Raw genomic sequence first — 21,121 nt, forward strand, 5'->3', positions numbered from 1 at the left:
GTTTCCAAAATACTTTTAAATATTTGAATGAAAAGACTCAGTGCAAATTACCAATAATTATCATTTGGGCTAGCGCCTGTTATTCTGCTAACCACCATTGCCAGAGCACTCAGTGTGGTATCTTATGAAACTAAGTGTATCAAAAAACTACTATTCCCCTCAATATAAAACCATTTTATTAATGGGTACAGCTGTATCTCACACATACATACATATATATATATATATATGTATGTATTATTTAACTTTCTATCAAATACTATGCACTACATAGTATTATAAACAGTATTTTTTTTTGTTTCAGATATATATTTTTTAATTAATTTATTTTAGAGAGAGCACATATATGAGTGGGACGGGCAGAGGGAGAGGGAGAGAAACTCAAGCAGACTCTGCACAGATCACAGAGCCCGATGTGGGGCTCGATCCCAGGACCCTGAGATCATGACCTGAGCCTAAACCAAGAGCCGGACGCTTAACCGACTGCACCACCCAGGCACCCCTCAGATGTATTTTTTTTAATAGTTCTTTTTTATTTAAATTTTATTGTTATGTTAATCACCATACATTACATCATTGGTTTTTGATGTAGTGTTCCATGATTCATTGTTTGTGCATAACACCCAGTGCTCCATGCAGAACGTGCCCTCTTTAATACCCATCACCAGGCTAACCCATCCACCCACCCCCCTCCCCTCTAGAACCCTCAGTTTGTTTTTCAGAGTCCATCGTCTCTCATGGTTCGTCTCCCCCTCCGATTTCCCCCATTCATTCTTCCCCTCCTGCTATCTTCTTTTTTTTTTTCTTAACATATATTGCATTATTTGTTTCAGAGGTACAGATCTAAACAGTCTTTTTTTAAAAAAAAGATTTTATTTATTTTTGTGAGAGAGAGAGAGAGTGTGCGCACGAGCAGGGGGGAGGGGAAGAGGGAAAAGTAGACTCCCTGCTGAGCAGGGAGCCCAATGTGGGGCTCAATCCCAGGACTCTGGGATCATGACCTGAGCCAAAGGCAGATCCTTAACGGACTGAGCCACCCAGGCACCCAACAGTCTTTTTGTGAAACCAGAACACAGCATAGGATATGAGCATAAAGTTTTACGATACTATGTCTTACCAAGTGCCTCAAAATAATGAATTTGTTTTAAATAAATCATAAATACAAGTAATCCTAGGGAGCTGGCTGTTCACCTTTTAGATAAATGTTCTTTTAAAAAGCTTTGAGGGGCGCTTGGGTGGCTCAGTCGTTAAGCATCTCTGCCTTCGCCTCAGGTCATGATCTCAGGGTCCTGGGATCAAGCCGCGTACCAGTCTCCCTGCTCACTGGGAAGCCTGCTTCTCCCTTTCCCACTCCCCCTGGGCTTGTGTTCCTTCTCTCACTGTCTCTCTCTCTGTCAAATAAATAAATAAAATCTTTAAAAAAAAAAAGCTTTGAGAATTTCGCATTAATATTGTATTTCTATTTCATATCTTCAACATCTATGATAATTTGAATGACATATAGAACATTTTATTCATATATTTTGAAAAATTTGTGTTTTGTATTTATTTATTATTTTTTTAAAGATTTATTTATTTATTTATTTATTTATTTGACAGAGAGAGACACAGCAAGAGGGAACACAAGCAGGGGGAGTGGGAGAGGGAGAGAAGAGAGGGAACACAAGCAGGGGGAGTGGGAGAGGGAGAAGCGGGCTTCCCACAGAGGAGTGAGCCTGACGTGGGGCTCGATCCCAGGACCCTGGGATCATGACCCGAGGCAAAGGCAGCTGCCTAACCAACTGAGCCACCCAGGTGCCCCTCAACTTAACTATTTAAAAGTCTTTTTCAAACCAGGTTCCTATAAAAATTTTAAATGTCAATTTCTTCCTTTTAAAAAAAGATACCGTAACTCAATGAGTTGTTATTCAAACACACAGAATATAAATATTTGAATAATGACTTGCTATTAAACTCAAAAGTTTATTTGTAAATGGCAATTTCTACCACAAACACTAATTTAAATAATAAAGTCTGTTTGCAACAACATGGATGGAGCTAGAGAGTATAATGTTAAGTAAAATAAATTAGAGAAAGAGAAATAACATGATTTCACTCATATGTGGAATTTAAGAAACAAAAGAACAAGCAGAGGAAAAAAGAGACAAACCAAAAAACACTCTTAAGTATAGAGAACAAACTGATAGTTACCAAGAGATAGGTGGGTGGGAGGATGACTGAAACAGGTGAAGGGGATTAAGAGTACACTTAATCATGATGAGCACTGAGTAATGGACAGAATTGCTGAATCACTATATTGTACACCTGAAACATCTATAATATTGTATGTTAACTATACTGGAATTAAAATTTAAAAAATAATAATAATAAGTAATAAAGTCCGGCAAGTAAAAGATTCTACCTGTGTCCCTAATATCAGGCAGCAATTCACAAAATAATTATATAAGAGTAAATTCTATTAATTGTAAATTCCACTTAGAATCTTTTCATACTATTTTCTATTAGTATTATTCATTACTACTTATTCTATACCATTTTATTTAGTTAGCTGGGGCTGCTATAACAAAAATACCATAGACTGGGTGGCTTAAACAACACGTTTCGCACAGTTCTGGAGGCTGGGAAGTCCAACATGAACGTGCCTGATGAAGCTCCACTTCCTGAGTTATAGACTGCTGCCTTATCATCATGTATTCCATGGTTCTCTCCTCCTCCTTCTTCTTATAAGGGCACTAATCCCATTATGAGGGTCCCACCATCATAACACAGGCTAAACCTAATTATTTCCTGAAATTCCCACTTCTTAATACCATCACATTATGGATTAGGGTTTCAACATATGATTTGGGAGAGGGGGAAATGTTTATCTCAATTCATAACACTAATAACAGGATGAAAAATTTCTCAATCTCATAACGAGGTAGTCTAATTTTTTTTAGAAAAAAGATATTCAGGGGCACCTGGGTGGCTCAGTTGGTTAAGCCTCTACCTTCAGCTCAGGTCATGATCCTGGAGTCCTTGGATTGAGCCCCGTGACAGGCTCCCTGCTCAGTGGGGAGTCTGCTTCTGCCTCCCCTCCCCACGCCCCACTCCTGCTCTCTCACTCACTCTCTCTCTCAAATAAATAAATTCTTTAAAAAAAAGAAGATGTTCAAGTAGAATTTATATTATGTATGCATATTGTAGGTGTTCCATATATTTCATGGTTAAATTAAACATGATCTAATTATCAAAAATGCTAGAGCAAATTTAACTAGCAAACAAATTGATTAAAGAAAAGTACTACAGGGGCACCTGGGTGGCTCTGTTACTTGGGCGGCCGACTCTTGATTTCGGCTCAGGTCATGATCTCAGGGTCATGAGATCGAGCCCTGCATCAGGCTCTGTGCTTAGCACAGAGTCAGCTTGAGAGTCTCTCCTCCTTTCCCTCTGCCCCCTGCTTGCACTCTCTCTCTGTAAAATAAATAAAATCTTAAAACAAAAAGAAAATGAAAATACTACAAAACTTCATTTTGATGTGAACAGAGCAATGCTTCATATTTTTTAAAAAGATTTTATTTATTTGTCAGAGAGAGAGAGAGAGAGAGCGCAGGTGGGCACAAGCAGGGGGAGGAGCAGGCAGAGGGAGAAGCAGGCTCCCCATTGAGCAAGAAGCCCGATGCGGCACTCTATCCCAGGACCCTGGGATCATGACCTGAGTGGATGGCAGATGCTTAACCAACTGAGCGACCAAGGCACCCCGCAATGCTTAATTTTTAATAAAAACTACAGATTTAAAAAATTTCTAATGACAATCCAAAATATTATAAAGTATTCTATAAATTAAATCTAAATGTGATTAATGTCATAACCATCAGCCACCAAGAAAAAGACATTTATTATAAAATAAAATTTATATATACATCTCACAGTGCAAATATTAAAAGAGAATGCATTCAGTTATAGATACAAACATAGAACCTGCTAATTTTTAAAAATTTTTATTTATTTGAGAGAGAGAGCGAGAGAGAAAAGCAGACTGGCCGCTGAGCAGGGAGCCCAATGTGGGGCTCGATCCCAGGACCCTGAGATCATGACCTGAGCTGAAGGCAGACGCCTCACCTACTGAGCTACCCAGGCGCCCATAAAATCTAATTTTTATTTTTTTCTCTAAGTAGTAATTTTTTCTTTAAGTAATGATGGTTATTTTAAGATTTTCCTGGATTTTTAAAAAAAGACTTTATGTTTCAAGAGCAGTTTTAGAATTGAAACTGGGAAAAGTGCAAACATTTCTCATATACATCCTGCCACCACATGGCAGGATGGCCTTCCATTTTCAACATCACTTACCAAAATGGCTTTTTTCCCCCACAGATGAACCTATATTTACACATCATCATCACTTTAAGTCCACCGTTTACCTTAGAGTTTACTTTTGCTATTGTATATTCTATGTTTGGACAAAAGTATAGTGACATATATTCATCATTATTACATTGTAAAGAGTATTTCCATTGCCCTACAAATCCTCTATGGTATGCCTATTCATCTCTCCCCAATCCTACTTCTGGCAACCACAAATCTTTCTTGTCTCCAGTATTGCCTTTTCCAAAATGTCATATATTTGGACTCATATAATATGTAGCCTTTTCAGAATGATGGCTTTCACTTGGAAATATGCATTTAAGTTTCCTCCCTGTCTTTTCATCACTTGAAGCTCATTTGTTTTTAGCTGTGAATAATATTCGACTGCCTGGATATTCCACAGTTTATTTACCCATTCATCTACTAAAGGACATCTGAATTACTTCCAAAATTAGCACTTATGAATAAAGCTGCTATAAACATTCATGTGCAGGTTCTTCTATGGACATAAATTTTCAAATCCTTTGGGTAAATACCAAGTAATGTGAGTGCTGGATAGTGTGGTAAGAGTATGTTTCATTTTGTAAAAAAACTCATTTTGTAAGAAGTTATCTTCCAGGGCGCCTAGGTGGCTCGGTAGGTTAAGCCTCTGCTTTTGGCTCAGGTCATGATCCCAGGGTTCTGGGATTGAGCCCCACGTCGGGCTCTCTGCTCAGCGGGGAGCCTGCTTCTCCCTCTCCCTCTGCCTGCTGCTCCCCCTGCTTATGCTCTAACAAATAAAATCCTTAAAAAAAAAAAAAAAAGAAGTTATCTTCCAATGTGGCTGTACCATTTTGCATTCCCACCAGAATTATATGAGAGTTCCTGGGGCTCCACTTCCTTGTCAGCATTTGGTATTATCAGTGTTCTGAATATGGGCCATTCCAACAGGTATACAGTGGTATCTCACTGTTTTAATTTGTAGTTCCCTGATGACATATGATGTGGGGCATCTTTTCATATGCTTATCTGCTGTCTGTATATCTTCTTTGGTGATGTGTCTGTTAAGGTCCTGGGCTCATTTTAAAATTCAGTTATTTTCCTATTGCTAAGTTTTAGGTATTCTTTGTATATTTTGGATAACAGTCCTTTATCAGACTTGCCTTTGGCAATTATTTTCTCCCAGTCTATGGCCTGACTTCTCATTGTCTTGACACCATCTTTCACAGAGCCAAAGTTTTTAATTTTAATGAAGTCCAGCTTATCAATTATTTCTCTCATGGACCTTGTCTTTGGAGTTTTATTTAAAAAGGCATAACCAGGGGCACCTGGCTGGCTCAGCTGGTAGGGCATGTGACTCTTGATCTCCAGGTTGTAAGTTCAAGCCCCACACTGGGTGCAGAGATTACTTAAAAATAAAATCTTAAAAAAAAAAAAGGCATAACCATATCCATAGTCTTTAGGTTTTGTCCTGTTTTGTCTTCTATAGTTGTATAGTCTTGCCATTTTATACTAGACCTATGATCCATTTTGAGTTAATTTTGATTAAGGGTGTAAAGTGTGTATCTAGTTCCTTTTTTTTTTGGCATGTGGATATGCAGTTGGTCCAGCACCATTTTTGAGGCAACTATCTTTGTTCATTGTATTGCCTTTGGAACTTTGTCAAAGATCAGTTGACTTATCACTCTTCTGTTCCATTGATCTATGTTTATTCTTTTGCTAATACCACACTGCTGTGATTACTCTAGTTATATAGTAAGTCTAAAATTTTGGGTAGCATCAGTCCTCCAAGTTTGTTCTTCTCCAGTATTACGTTGGTTATTCTGAAATTTTTTTAAGACTTTATTTATTTGAGAGAGAGAGAAAGAGAAAGATCATGAGCAGGGGAGAGGGGTAGAGGGAGAAGCAGGCTCTCCACTGAGCAGGGAGCCCAAGGTGGGGCTCAATCCCAGGACCCAGGGGTCATGACCTGAGCTGAAGGCAGATGCTTAACTGATTGAGACACCCAGGCGCCCTATTCTGAGTTTTCTGAATAAATTTCAGAATCAGTTTGTCAATGTCCATGAAATGGCTTGCTGGGATTTTGGGGGGACAGCACTGAATTTACAGATCAAGTTGGGAAGAACTAACCTCTTGACAATATTGAATATTCCTATCCATGAACATGAAATCTCTCTCCATTTATTTAGTTCTTTGATTTGTTGCTCAGAATTTTAAAGTTTTCCTCATATAGAGCTTATACATACTTTGTTAGAGTTATACCCAAGTATTTCTTTTGGAGAGTATTTCTTTTTGGATACAATGTAAATGGCACTGAATTTTTAATTTTAAATTCTACATGTTCATTACTGGTATATATACTGGAAAGCAACTGACTTTTGTATATTAACCTTATATCCTGCAACCTTACTATAATCAATTAGCACCAGTTTTTTTGGTTCTTTCAGATTTTTTACATAGACAGCCATATCATCTGCAAATAAAAACAGTTTTATGTCTTTCCTAATCTATATACCCTTTTTTTCAAATTTCAGCTTTATTAAGGTATAACTGGCATAAAATTGTGAGATATTTTATAATAAGTGTACATCATGGTGATTTCATATACATATACAGTGTGAATCAATCTGTACACCTTTCATTGCCTTATCGCATTAGCAAGGAGTTCCAGTACAATGCTGAAAAGGAGTGGTAAGATGAGAAATCTTTGCACTGTACCTGATCTTAGTGGGAAAGCTTCAAATTTCTTACCATTAAGGACAACATTAGCTGTAGATTTTTTGTATACTCTTCATCAAGTTGAGAATGTTCCCCTCTATTTCTATTTGCTGAGTCTTTATCACAAATGGGTGTTGGATTTAGTTGAATGCTGCTTCTACATTTGTTGATATGTTCATGCGATTTTTTATTTTTAGCCTGTTGGTGTGTTGGCTTGCATTAACTGATTCTTTAATGTTGAAACAGCCTTACATACCTGAGATAAATCCCACTTGATATATAATTCTTTTTATACATTTCTGACTTTGATTTGTTAATATTTTGTTAAGGATTTTGGCATCTATGTTCATAAGAAATACTGGTCTCAAGTTTTATTTTCTTATAATGTCTTTGCCTGGTTTTGGGTAGTGCTGGTTTCACAGAGCAAGTTAAGAATTATTCCCTCTGCTTCTATCCTCTGAAATTGTAGAGAATTGGTATAATTTCTCCCTTAATGTTTCATACAATTCAGTAGTGAACCCATTTTTGGGCCTGGTGCTTGCTGTTTTGGAAGGTTATGAATTATTGATTCAATTTCTCTAATAGATATAGGCCTATCCAAATCTATTTCCTTGTGTGTGTCTTGACAAATTGTGTCTTTAAAGGAATTGGTCCATTTCATCTAGGTTATCAAATTTGTGGGCACAGAGATGTTCATAGTATTCACTTGTAATCCTTTCAATTTCCATGAAATCTGTAGTAATGTTCTCTCTTTCATTTCTGACATTGTTAATTTGTACACTCTTTTTTCTTAGTTAACCTTAGCTAGAGACTTACTGATTTTATTGACCTTTTCAAAGAACTGGCTTTTAGTTTCGTTGATTTTTTTCTATTGATTTCCTGGTTTCAATTTCATTGATTTCTGTCCTAATACTTATTATTTTTTTTTTTTCCCTTCTGCTTACTTTGGACTTAATTTTCTCTTTTTTTCTAGTTTCAAGGTAGAAACTTATTGAATTTAGATCTTTTTTCTTTTCTAACATATGAATTCAATGCTATAATCTAAGCACTGCCTTGCTGCTTCCCACAAATTTTGATTAAGTTGTATTTTCATTAAGTTTAAAATATTTAAAAATTTCTTTTGAGATTTCTTCTTCAACTCCTATGTTTAGAAGTATACTGTTTTATCTCCATGTATTTTAAGATTTTCTAGTTATCTTTTTGTGGTTGATTCCTAGTTTAATTCCATTATGGTCTGAGAGCAGACATTGTATTTCTTTTTTATTTTGTTTTTTAAAGATTTTATTCATTTATTTGACAGAGAGAGACAGTGAGAGAGGGAACACAAACAGGGGGAATGGGAGAGGGAGAAGCAGGCTTCCCGCAGAGCAGGGAGCCTGATGTGGGGCTTGATCCCAGGACCCTGGGATCATGAACTGAGCAGAAGGTAGACACTTAACGACTGAGCCATCCAGGCACCCCAGACATTGTATTTCTATTTTAAGATTTGTTAATGTGTGTTTTACATCCTAGAATGTAGTTTATCTTGGTCAATGTTCCATGTGAGCTTGAGAAAATGTTAATTTTTCTGTTTTGGATGAAGGCGTCTATATATGTCAATTACATCCAGTTGATTAAAGATGCTGCTGAGTTCAAGTATGTCCTTACTGATTTTCTATGTGCTGGATCTATCCATTTCTGAGAGAGGAGTATGGAAGTCTCCAACTATGATAATGAATTCATTTATTTCTCTTTGCAGTTCTATCATTTTTGCCTCATGTAGGTTGATGCTCTCTTGTTAGATGCATACATATTAAAAACTTGTTATGTCTTCTTGGAGAATTGACCCCCTTATCATTATGTAATCCTCCTCTTTATCCCTACTAGCTTTCTTTACTTTGAAGTCTGCTTATATACATAATACATATAGATTTAAAATGAGTTTCTTGTAGAAAACATAACAGTTGGATCTTGTTTTTTCATCCATTTTGATGATGTCCTTTAACTGGTGCATTTAGACCACTGACATTCAACATAATTATGGATATACTTGGATTAATATCTATTACATTTGTTACTATTTTCTATTTGTTGTCCTTTTTCTCTGTTCCTATTTTTGTCTTTCACTCTTTTCTGCCTCTTATATTTTAACTGAATGTTTTATATGATTCTATTTTCTCTTTCTTAGCGTATTAATTATAGTTCTTTTGTTTTTGCTTTTTTTACTGGTTACCCCCAGAGTTTTCAATATACATTCACAACCAATCCAAATCCACTTTCAAATAACAATATACTACTTCACAAGTAGTGTATCTCATAATAACAAAATAATCGTAATTCCTTTCTTCCTGTTTTTATATCATTGCTGTTATTCATTTTGCTTATATATAAGTATACAGAAGTACTTATATACACATACATAGACAGATACATAAGAATACATAACTGAATAGATTGTTGGTATTATTTTGAACAAACTGCTACTAGATTAAAAAGAAAAATAAAAGTTCATATTTTACCTTCATTTTTTCCTTCTTTGATGCTCTTCCTTTCTTCACATAGATATGAATTTTCCTTCTCTGTAATGAATTCCTTTTAACATTTTTTGTAAAGCAGGTCTATTGTCAACAAATATCTTCAACTTCTATTTGTCAATTTCTCCTTCAGTTTTGAAGGTAATTTCACATGGTACAGAATTCTACATTAGTGGGTTTTTCCTCTCAATACTTTAAATATTTCAGTTGACACTCTTGCTTGCTGGTTTCTGAGGAGAAATTTGGTGTAATTCTTATCTTTGTTCCTTTGTTTCTGTAAGGTGTTCTTTAACTCTGGCCTCTTTCGGGATTCTTATATCTTCGATTTTCTTCAATTTGAAAGTCATCTGGTAAGGTGTAGTTTTCTTGGGCCTTTATGCTGCTTGGTGTTCTCTGAATTTCCTGGACATCTTGTTTGGTGTCAATTTGGGGGAAATTTTCAGTCATTGTTTCAAATATTTCTTCTGTCCTTTTCTTGATTCTGAGATGGTCTCCATTACACCTATGTTGTATCTTTTCTAGTTGTTCCACAGTCCTTGGATATTGTGTTTTGTTTTGTTTTTATACTTTTTGTTCTCTTTGATTTTTGGTTTTTAAGGGTTCTATTGCCATAGGGAAAACCCAGGGAAAATGGACTTCCCCTTGCCAGAAGTCCAAGAGTTGTTTACTTTGGGAATCGGTTCTAGCTCCTGAAAGTAAATCTCACAATATTGTGACGGCCTATGATTGGGTCTCCCTGGAGTTCTTATGTCTCAGAATTGTCCACACTGAGCCTCCAGCAATTTATCAATTATAGTTCAGGTTTTCCTACCCAGGCATCTGTTCCTGTGGTGGTTTCAGCTCCTGAGTCTCTACTCCTATAAGTCACAACTCACTATATTTGTCTGTCTAGTATCTCCAATCTTGGGGGTAGTGTTTGCCTTGTGTCCTTCTCTCTCTTATAAATTCATGAACAGCTGCTGATTTTTCAGTCTGTTCAGCTTTTTACTTGTTGTTAGGATGGAGGGTGGGGACTTCCAAGCTCCTTACATGTGTTACCAAAAACTGAAACCACTATTCCTTGATTTTTAACAGGAATACATGGTCCCATTCTTGAGGACTAAGGACCTGTGTCATTTGTTTTTTCATAAATAAAGGTAATTTATTCATTCATCTATATGAATTGATGGAATGCTAAATTAAAAATATTTTTTTTCAATGTAGGAAAAAAGGGAAATGCTCCCTTACTATTACTTTAAATATAACAATGTAATGTTTAAAAGTTGAATCTGTATTTAAAAATTTACTTTACATTTTATTCTTAAAAGCATTTTTTCATCTACCTTATATTAATAAGGTTTTGTTGTTTTCCAAAACATTTTCCTGAATAAAATAAGTTAGAAATATTGCAAAGATAGTCTTTGTCAATTTTGCTATGAACAAAGCTTAAATTCTATAAACAGTTTTGCTAGCAAGAAAACAGAAGTCTTCTAAATGGGGTGTAAAAACTTCTACTCAGTATATAAAGTTGCTTTTCTCTCTCTTTGGTTGATTTAGAAGCAAAGTTTTGCAGTAGTATATTTAGGTCTTTCTATACATTTTTTTCCACTGAAGAGAATAAATGCTAATAGCTTCTATGTGGCTTGATTCTAAGCACAGGTAAGACTAAACACTAAAACAGTTTTTATTTCTGAACATTATCAGGAAGAATTACTAAAATTTGGGGCGCTTGGGTGGCTCAGTCCGTTAAGTGGCTGCCTTCGGCTCAGGTCATGATCCCGGGGTCCTGGGATCGAGCCCCACATTGGGCTCCCTGCTCAGCAGAGAGCCTGCTTCTCCCTCTCCCTCTGCCTGCCGCTCTGCCTACTTGTGCTCTCTCTCTATCTCTCTGTCAAATAAATAAATAAAATCTTAAAAAAAAAAAGTTACTAAAATTTAACTTTAAAGTCTTTTCTCAAACTCTTTAGATACAAATTTTCATCTATCCAATTAATTTCTTAATGCTATAATTTATGTATTTTTTCAGATTAAAGATTATTAATAAGGCCTATTAAAATCCTGATATATAACTTCATGAAAATAATTGTATTTTAGAAGTACTCTATCAATTTGTAACATGATGACTAGTAGCAAAATTGATGGACCAAGAAAACATTTGGTTATCAACCTAAAGAAACGATGTCTAAAACAAAACAGTCATATCAATATATTTATAAAACCATTAAGGGAAACCAAATATTCATTAAAGTTGTATTTCATATTTTCATTCACATCCTAGGACCCTAATATGAAAACACATGTTCAAAACTTTCAACTGAAGAACTTTTTGAGATAAAGTTCATAAGAATAAATACCTTAATGAATGGACTTCAGAACAGTAAAATAATAACTTTCCTGAGAAAAGCCTTTCCACAATTTAAGCACAATTAACTGTATGCAAACAAAAAAGTGCTGAATTAATATTTCTAAGAACTGAATTAAAATATTTTTTAAAGTAGAATGTTCTTAGCTTTAAAGAGAATAATATTCAAGCCACAACAAAATCAACAACTACCGCCAACATATTTGTGTGCTGTGTTAAAGCTAAAAATTACAAACATTAACTATAAATGAAGTATTTAAAGCATGTCATTGTTATAACATTTATGATGACATAATGTAGAAAAATTTAGGATTTCTTCTGTATTGTCCATGGTACAAATGGCCCACTTGCTGTCAAGAATGGCCAATGCTACATGGTGAAAAACTGAGACTGGACTCTGGGATAGGAAACAGAGTTAAGAAGCTAAGTAATATATTTGTGTTTATGTGTACAGTTTTTTAAAAAAAAATTATTATGAAATACAAAAATATTGATAAAGTGTTTTTATTTTTTTTATTTTTATTTTTTAAAGATTTTATTTATTTATTTGACAGAGAGAGACACAAGCAGGGGGAGGGGAGAGGGAGAAGCAGGCTTCCCGCTGAGCAGGGAGCCCGATGTGGGGCTCGATCCCAGGACCCTGAGATCATGAACTGAGCTGAAGGCAGACGCTTAACGACCGAGCCACCCAGGCGCCCGATAAGGTGTTTTTAAATAATGAAGTATATTCAATGGCTTTAGCAAGTTGCTGAGAAAAGGAAATGAATAGTGGAAAAAAATTAAGATAATTCCTAGGCAGGTTAGTAGTATAACATGCATTGTATATAATGCAAGCCAGTTAGATGTACTGGGTGATTCTGGAGGAAATAGAGTTACCATGTCTTATTATTAAATACTTAGGTGACCGAAATGCAGAACAGTATCAATATGTGAAAAGGATTCAAAAGGGACCTAAGCGATAGTTCTCTGCATAGTTTATAGTTCTGAATAGTTTAGTTTTCACAATAGGAAATCCAGAAATAAATCCAGTATAAATTTGAAAATTCAATGTGTGACAAAAGCCATACATAAAGACAGGATTATTTAAGAAATGCTACTAGCATAGCTGGCTATCCATTGAATAGAACATAAAATTGTATCTTATTACCTTATTCCATATACAAAAATTAATTTGAGTTTAATTAAACATAGTCTAGAAAATCTAGGATACTACATGATATAGTCCAGGGATAGGTATGACTTTTTAAACTAAGCTAGAAACCCAAAAGTTATAAAAGAAATCAGACACATTTTACCACATGAATGTATCTTTAGCTAAAGATACTAAATAGCAAGTCAAGAAAAAGATGAGAGAGTTGAAAAAACACAATGAAGACAGGACAGAGTGGTAACAGCTATCACAATTGAAAAGAAAGGATAAGCAATCAATATAAATAGGGATTTAGATAAGAGGTACTTTTAGTTGAAAAAAGCAAGATGAATATGCACATTGAAATCTGATGCTATTTTATAAAATAAATGGTTAAAAAAGCTATGAAGAGTTCTGTGTGTGTGTGGAGAGAGAAGGAGAAAGAGAGCACACATGCACGTGTGTGTTACAGAACTATTCTTCTATTTATTTATTATTTATTTACGAAAGAGAGAGAGTGCGCGTGTACTGGGTGGGGAGGGGAAAAGGAAGAGGCAGAGAGAGAATCCCAAGCAGGCTCCAGGCTCAGTGTGGAGCCCATCACTGGGCTTAATCTCAGGACCCCGAGATCATGGCCTGAGCTGAAATCAAGAGTTGCATGCTTACCCAACTGCACCTCTAGACATATTCTTTTAAGACTCTGTGATCATACAGCAAAAAGTGCAGAAAGATACTCACTAATTTTGTAAGGATACTTGTAGAGTCGTAATTAGAGGCAGGAGAGCCAAATTACGAAGGAATGGGGAAAAAAGCAAAAGAAAAGTCCTGTACTAAAATAGCTAGTATGCATAATCACATACCTACATTGTTATAAGATCATACACATGAAGAAAAATTAAGAGAAGGGGACAGTGACCAAACTTGCCAGAGGAAATACCCAAGGAATTTATATAAGTATTTGGACACTCTTCTGCTTATAGTCTCATAAAATGTAAACTGAAGTAGCCACAGAGGCCAAATATTATCATTCTGATGTGTGTATGTTTAGCTTGACTGTTATTAAAGGAACAGAGTCAGTTCAATAGGGTTTCACGGTTTACTCGAGAGGTCAGCAAACTTTCTATAAAAAAACAGATAGTAAATATCCTAGGCTTTCTGGGCCCTATTGTCTCTATCACGACTAGTCAACTGTGCCACTGCAGGGTAAAAGCAGTCATAGGTGGTGATGGTTATTTTTAGGAGTTAACTTAGTGAATATAGAATATCAAGTTATTTAATCAAACACTAATTTAGGCATTGCTGTGAAGGTATTTTGTAAATGTGCTTAACATTTACAATATGTTGACTTTAAGTAAAGGAGATTATCCTTGGTAATATGGTGGGCCTCATCTAATCAGCCTTGAGAGCAAAAACAGCTTTTCTGTAGAAGAAATTCTGCCTTAAGACTGTGCTATCCATTTCCACTGGAGTTTCTGGCCTTCTGGTCTGCCCTACAAATTTCACTGTTAACAGCTCCTACAACTGTGTTAGCCAATTCTCTAGACACATAAATAAATAGGTAGTACTATTATGTACTATTTGTTCTGTTTCTCTGGCCAACCCTAATACATAGACAATACATAAACATAGCCTGCCTGTGTTCCAATAAAACTATTTACAATAATAGGCAGTAAACCAGATTTGGCCTGTATACCATATTTTTCCAACCCCTAGCATTATTAATATTAAAAGATAGCTGTTTTTATTTAAAACTATGTTTCAGGCAGTGTGAAATGTGCTTCACATATGGATTCCAGGTGCCTCATAAATTGGGAATTGCTTCTGATCATATATTCTAGAGTAGCTATATGAGCAAGAATGATATTCCTAGAACCAGTGAGTGCTTTTTTTTTAAGATTTTATTTATTTATTTGACAGAGAGAGAGCGAGAGAGCACAAGCAGGGGCAGCTGCTGGCAGAGGGAGGGAGAAGCAGGCTCCCTGCTGAGCAGTGAGCCCGATGTGGGGCTCGATCCCAGGACCCTGGGATCATGACCTGAGCCGAAGGCAGACGCTTAACCAACTGAGCCACCCAGGCACCCCAAACCAGTGAATTCTTGATCATGAGCTTAGGTATAAGAAATCATTTCTCAGGGGCTTGGGCTCCCTGCTTGGTGGAGAGCCTGCTTCTCCCTCTCCCTCTGCCTGCCACTCTGCCTACTTGTGTTCTCTATCTCTCTGTCAAATAAGTAAATAAAATCTTAAAAAAAAAATAAAAAGAAAGGGTTTCTCAGAGAGGTGGGTTTTTTTCCCCCTTTTTTTCAGTGAGGGTTTTAAAATGGTATTCTCTTTACTTGTTTTTATATTGTTTCATCTATTAGCTTTGGGGATTGAAAATTATTGCAGCAGAAATCAACAGTGTCTTGGATGTTTATTTATTAAATGTGGTACCTTTTGATTAAACTCAAATTTTTAAAATTCCCTTCAATTAAGGGAAAAATTAAAATTCACAAAATCACTAAATCAGGGGTTTATCATTTTTGGAATGAAAGGAATTCTTTACATCAAAGATTTAAAGCACAGGATCTTTAAGTAAGAAGGAAGAGTCCTAGGGGCGCCTGGGTGGCTCAGTTGGTTAAGTGTCTGCCTTCAGCTCAGGTCATGATCTCGGGGTCCTGAGTTGAGCCCCCCTTGGGGCTCCCTGCTCAGCAGGGAGTCTGCTTCTCCCTTTCCCTCTGACCCTCCTCCCCGCTTATACTCTGTCTCAAATAAATAAATTAAAAAAATATATATTTTTTTAAAGATTTTATTTATTTACTTGACAGAGAGAGAGACAGCGAGAGAGGGAACACAAGCAGGGGCAGTGGGAGAGGGAGAAGTAGGCCTCCCGCTGAACAGGGAGCCCGATGTGGGGCTCGATCCCAGGACCCTGGGATCATGACCTGAGCCGAAAGCAGACGCTTAATGACTGAGCCACCCAGGCACCCCAAATAAATAAAATCTTTAAAAAAAAAAAAAAAGGATGAGTCCTCAATCTATTATTAAATAATATTACATATTTAAAATTATCTATACCTTGGGCACTGAGTGGCTCAGTCAGTTAAGCATCCAACTCTTGGTTTCAGCTCAGGTCATGATCTCAGGGTTGTGAGATCAAGGCCTGTGTCAGGCTCTGCTCAGCGTGGAATCTGCTCGGAACTCTCTCCCTCCCCACCCCCCATGTGTGTTCGCGCTCTCCCTCTCCCAAATAAATAAAATCTTAAAAAAATAGAATTACCCATAACCTGAAATAGCAGATCCCCAAATTGGTTGATGGCATATGGTTTCCTTCTCCAGGGATTAATAAGATTCCCATTTAAGAAGAAATTGGCATCCTTTCTTTTCAACTCAGGGACCTCCCTATAACCACTCTTTTCTCATCCCCGGTATTACCTCCTGTTACTCAAAAGCTTAAGAAATAACCTACATTTAAAAATAATTTGATTTATAAAAAGCAAACATGACCATACTTTTTCAAGATCACATGGTTTATTCAAAGTGAAGAGTATCTATAAGCTTGCCCTTACATAGAGAAGCATCTTAGGTTAGGTTGTAGAATGACAAAAAAGTAAGAAAAATTGGAACCTTTAAATTCAATATCTGAAAGAGATCTCTAAGCTATCAGATAGTTGAAGAAATGTTTAACCACAAGAGGAAAGGGCTGTTATGACCATGACCAAATGACAAATTTATAAAGTAGAAGGGGGAAATTAATAATAGTAAATAAGAGCCTAATGTAGAGAAGAAGCCAAGTTCAGAAATGGAAACTACTAGGAGTGGTGTGGGCAAGTGATGAACCAAGATATTTAGATATAAAAAGGTGTGTCCGAGTTGGTCATAAGGACAAAAAGTTTAGCAAAGGAAGGTCAATTAGGGGAATTTTGTGCAAAAAAGAAAATTATGGAATCTAAATTGGTCAAACAGTTCTGAATTCAAAAATTTTGCCTGTCAAATCATTTTGTACTGATTTTTAGTTCAGAAAACATAGTCACCATTGTAACCCATCTGTATCCACAATTCCTACCAAATTGTCTTTAACATAGGAAAATCTCAATGATTATTTGTTGATAGTGATAGTTACATGGAAACTCAAATCAGAGAAGGTATTTTAAAAAGACAATAACTAACCATTCTCAAGGAATAAAAACATAGTTATCAGCGATCTTTACCCAATTACTAGCATCACTAAGAAATTAGAGTCTGGAAGGTATGTTTAGCATAGAAAATTGGTGCCACACTCACCTCTGCTGATATCATCAGTTCTGGGTGGGGATGAAGCCATAATCTGCCAAAATCTGAACCAGTCTTGCAGGGTTTGGGGGTTCTGTAGAGAAGTTAGTGCTACCGGGTCTGACTGCCATAGCTCAGGAAAATGGTGCAGTCATTCCTCTTAGCGTAGAAAATACTTGAGAAGATGTTTAAGGGACCTATAAAATATTAAGCCCCAGAAACACAGTATTAGCAGTGGTTTAGACATGGAATACAATAGGTAAGTTATGGAATGCTTACGATGTTCCAGGAACTGATGCATTATCTCATTTAATCCTTTCAGCAATCCTATAGGATACAGGTATTGTTATTAACCCCGTTTTACAGAAACAGGTTTTAGCAAGGTTAAGGAATTGCTCAAAACAAAAAAGGTAGTAAGATAAGAGGCAGAACTAGGATTTATACTCATGCAATCTGGTGCTTCAGGTGTGTATATCAATAGCCACAATGCTAGAGGTATATTCAAACAGGCTGAGAAAAAAATGTGTTCCTTAAAAAGGGCAAATTAATTTCCTCTGAAGTAATGTGTTCACTGTATCCCATACCAGGTGCTCTTTAACTCACATCCTAAAAACATAGACTGGCATTTACCTGACAACTTTAAATAATAATAAACTTTAAATCTTTAAAATTTATAATATTTTACAATTTATTTATAATAGTGAAGCATAGACAATCTGTTAATCTCCCAGAGTGAAATGGGATAAGTGATAGTGTATTCCCTTCAGATGAAATGACAAAAAAATACATATAAATCTCATACTTCATTAATTGGAATTATTTGAATCCAATGCATTGCTTCAAACCTAATAAAATAAGTCACTTTAAAAATCAGGTGCCGTGAGTAAGCCTACAAGTTTCAAAAACTTATCTTTACCGGTAAAGAATTTTTATGTTTGATAAATTATTCAAAATACGCACATTATCACCTGAATCCACGTAATATCTAAATCCACATAAATTGTGGCTTTCTTCTCTAACTTACTCCCTTTTATTTTTTACTAATCATTTACATATTAAGTTTACCACATCTACAGGTTTTTGAAAGTTTCGCCTAATTTTCACCAGACCATTTACCTCACAATTTTCTTCCCAAGTGAATTTTTACTGCCAAATATGTAGCTACACTATCAAAGATCTGTATCACGATTTTAAAAGACATAACTGTAAAAGTATACACCACCAAGACTGAACGACCACCAAGAAGGAACGGTCCCGGAGGAACCGGCTCCTGCCCTGAAAGGGGGGGCTCGCAGACCACAAACAGGGTGGGCAGGGAGCGGGAGGAGGGGAGGTCGGAAGAGGCAGTGCTTGATTCAAGTCAATAAACATTCGCTGCGCCACTTACCAAGGGCCAAAAAAAAAAAGAAAAAGGAAAAAGAAAAAAAATAGCTGGGCAGTATTTCAAGCAGTGGGTCCTGCAGGCTTACGGGAGGGGGCAAGAGCCTATGGCGGGGACTCAGGCGCCGGAGAGCGGTAGGGCTGGATCAGAGCCTCTCGCCAGGCAGGCGAGGGCGGCCAAGTAAGGCCAGGCCTCTAGCGCGCCGCTCCCGGCGTCCGCACCCTCGCTGGCCCAGCCGCCGGCCCGCCAGCCGACCAGCCGCAGCTGCTTACCGGTGGCGCCTTGCTGCCTCCCCGGGGGCAGCCCGTCAACGGTTGCCGCAGTCAGAGCACCACCCCGCGGTAGGGTACGTCGAGCCCGCCCGCAGCTCTCGGGTCCCCGCAGGACCGCCCCTCTCGCGAGAAGTCGGGGGGGGGGGGAGTCCGTGAAGTGGGGGGAGGAGAAGAAGGGAGGGGCTTTTAACGGTGGCGGCTGGTTCTGCGCCGGATCTGGGAGAGGGGCGGGCGCCATTGTGCTTCTCTGCGGACTGCTCTGCCTCAGTTAGGGGCCTAGAACTCGGAGGAGGAAGGCGGTGGTGTGGTCGCTACGAGCAGGACGCGCCTTGTTCAGTGCCAGCTCGGGAGCAGGGGTAATAAGCTGCGGCGCTCGGGCTTCTCCCTCTCGGGGAGTTGGTTCTAATCAAGGCCGCGTGGGGGAGGGGAGAAAACGAAGTGCAGGCCTGGGGACGCCGAGGCTGCTTCCCTCGTCTTTAGTTGGGGCGGAGGAGCGTAATCCGCACCGCGGTTACGAAAGGCGGCCGGGCGCAGGCCTCCGCCGGTGTTCTTTCGTCTGGTGGTGGAGTTTGTGACGGGTAGACAGGCAGATTGTACGTCTTCCTTATGGACGTGTGGTCGGCGAGGGCGAGGGGCTTGGGTCCTACTTTGGCCTTTGGCGGCCTCCTCTTGGATGGGGGTAAGGAGGATCCTCTGGAGCCCTACGGACCGGGAGTGTCACGAGTGAAGTATTTAGTGAGCGCCGTGTAGAAGGCGGGGAGGGTTGGGACTCCGCCAACCCGGTATCCATTTGAAGGGTCTTTGCCAGCCCTTTAATTGCGGTGAAGATTTGCTCATTGATCGCTCCATTTCTTGAATATCGTGATACTTCGGGAGTTGTTTTGTATCGTGGGAAATTGTATGTTCTTCAAATTGAAATAGTTGATGATATATATATATAAAACCTGTTGGCATAAGAAGTGAAAATAATGGAAGGCTCCAGTTGTAGAATATTCCCTCATCTTGATGGAACTGCGTAGTGAAGATGAACATGTACGAAGAAGCACCATAAAATACTACAGTTAATATTTTTTTTCTACGTACACATGTAGATAGTAATAAATGGGGAAAATCTGTCCTGGAAATGGATTCGTCACGACTAGTGTCGTTTGGCACTACTGAGAGTAAAAGTGCCAAAGTGAAATTGAATTTAGTAAGATATTTTTTTAATTTTGTAGGACTTTTTAGTTCTTTTTGTAAGAATTATTTTAAACCTCCCCGTACTCCCTTCTCTCCTTTCTATCTAGAGCTAAGGTAAGGTTAAAAATGAATTTTTGATTTAAAAACCAAACGGTGTACTTTTGTTAACAAGGCAAACACATGGTGTAACTAGATTTTTTTCATGAGATAAACATTTTGTTTCAGGAACGGGGGTCAGTATTTCATTTACAGCTCTACAGCCTCTTGTGAAACAGTTGTGGTGTATGAGGCATTTAGAGTGAGAAGATCTGGGTTTGAGTCTTAATTTTGCCATAATTATTTAACCTTTTCAGATTTCCTTGGACACATAGCAGTTTTCCTTGAGTTGAGGTGAGGATTAAATTAGATGAGGTAGCTGGTAGTAGTCAACACCTAGGGGATGTAATACTCTGGGAGTGAATTTTTAATGGATATAAACAATTGGAATTGATACCTGAAGTCCAGTTGTTTATATTCTGGTCAGAATAACCTTAAAATTTTATTCTGCCTGTAATATCCCCTTCCCTCCGATAATGTATTTATGTAAGTTCCATACTACAAATGTTTTTAGATAAGAACTTTTTACAACTTTTTCTTTGCTCTCTAAATTATGCCACAGATGTAAGCATGTGGGTATGCATAGTCTTGTCTTTTTTCCAAAGTTGCATGCAGGGTCAGATGTCTTGAATAAGAATGATTAAAAATTTCTACTTACTTAAATACAGGTGATTATTCTTTGTTACCCTGGCAAGAGAGCTTATTTTCCAAGATAAAGCACAAAGATTCCCTTATATAGACATGCACATATGTTCTACATGAAGATGTCAGATAATCAACTGAGACGTCATCCATGGCACTCATACAGCCAATTTTTAATGAGTTCCATATCCATTTCATACAACTCTTCATCTCGCATATGTTCAAGAGTTGCCCATGTTTTACTATTTTAGGAAAATAATAGTGCAAAATTATCAAATTA

General features: G+C 37.4%; 2 protein-coding genes across 30 annotated transcripts in view; one reads left to right on the forward strand and one right to left on the reverse strand.

The window, feature by feature from the left end:
• The window catches only part of BAZ2B (bromodomain adjacent to zinc finger domain 2B), a 381,813-nt gene extending 362,695 nt beyond the window's left edge, over positions 1 to 19,118 (reverse strand). For 16 of the 23 annotated variants that reach the window (XM_078070869.1, XM_078070868.1, XM_078070866.1 and 13 more), the window contains exons 1-2: positions 18,925 to 19,062; positions 17,284 to 17,468 (exon numbers count right to left, since the gene is read on the reverse strand). The gene's annotated coding sequence lies outside the window, so the exon portion shown is untranslated. The other 7 variants (XM_078070858.1, XM_078070860.1, XM_078070862.1 and 4 more) reach the window with 4 other exon arrangements.
• Positions 19,119 to 19,120: 2 nt separating this feature from the next.
• Positions 19,121 to 21,121, forward strand: part of MARCHF7 (membrane associated ring-CH-type finger 7) — a 52,504-nt gene continuing 50,503 nt past the window's right edge. Inside the window, exon 1 of one of the 7 annotated variants that reach the window (XR_004925405.2) lies at positions 19,121 to 19,280. Coding sequence is in view for 3 of the 7 variants with exons in the window: in XM_036118529.2 (XP_035974422.2) it covers positions 19,598 to 19,603 (6 nt within the window). In the remaining 4 variants the exon portion in view is untranslated. Of the gene's footprint in view, positions 19,281 to 19,403; positions 19,604 to 21,121 lie in introns of those variants that run through there. The other 6 variants (XR_013447154.1, XR_004925408.2, XR_013447153.1 and 3 more) reach the window with 6 other exon arrangements.

This window comes from Halichoerus grypus, chromosome 4 (genome assembly GCF_964656455.1).
Source record: "Halichoerus grypus chromosome 4, mHalGry1.hap1.1, whole genome shotgun sequence".
NCBI lineage: Eukaryota > Metazoa > Chordata > Mammalia > Carnivora > Phocidae > Halichoerus > Halichoerus grypus.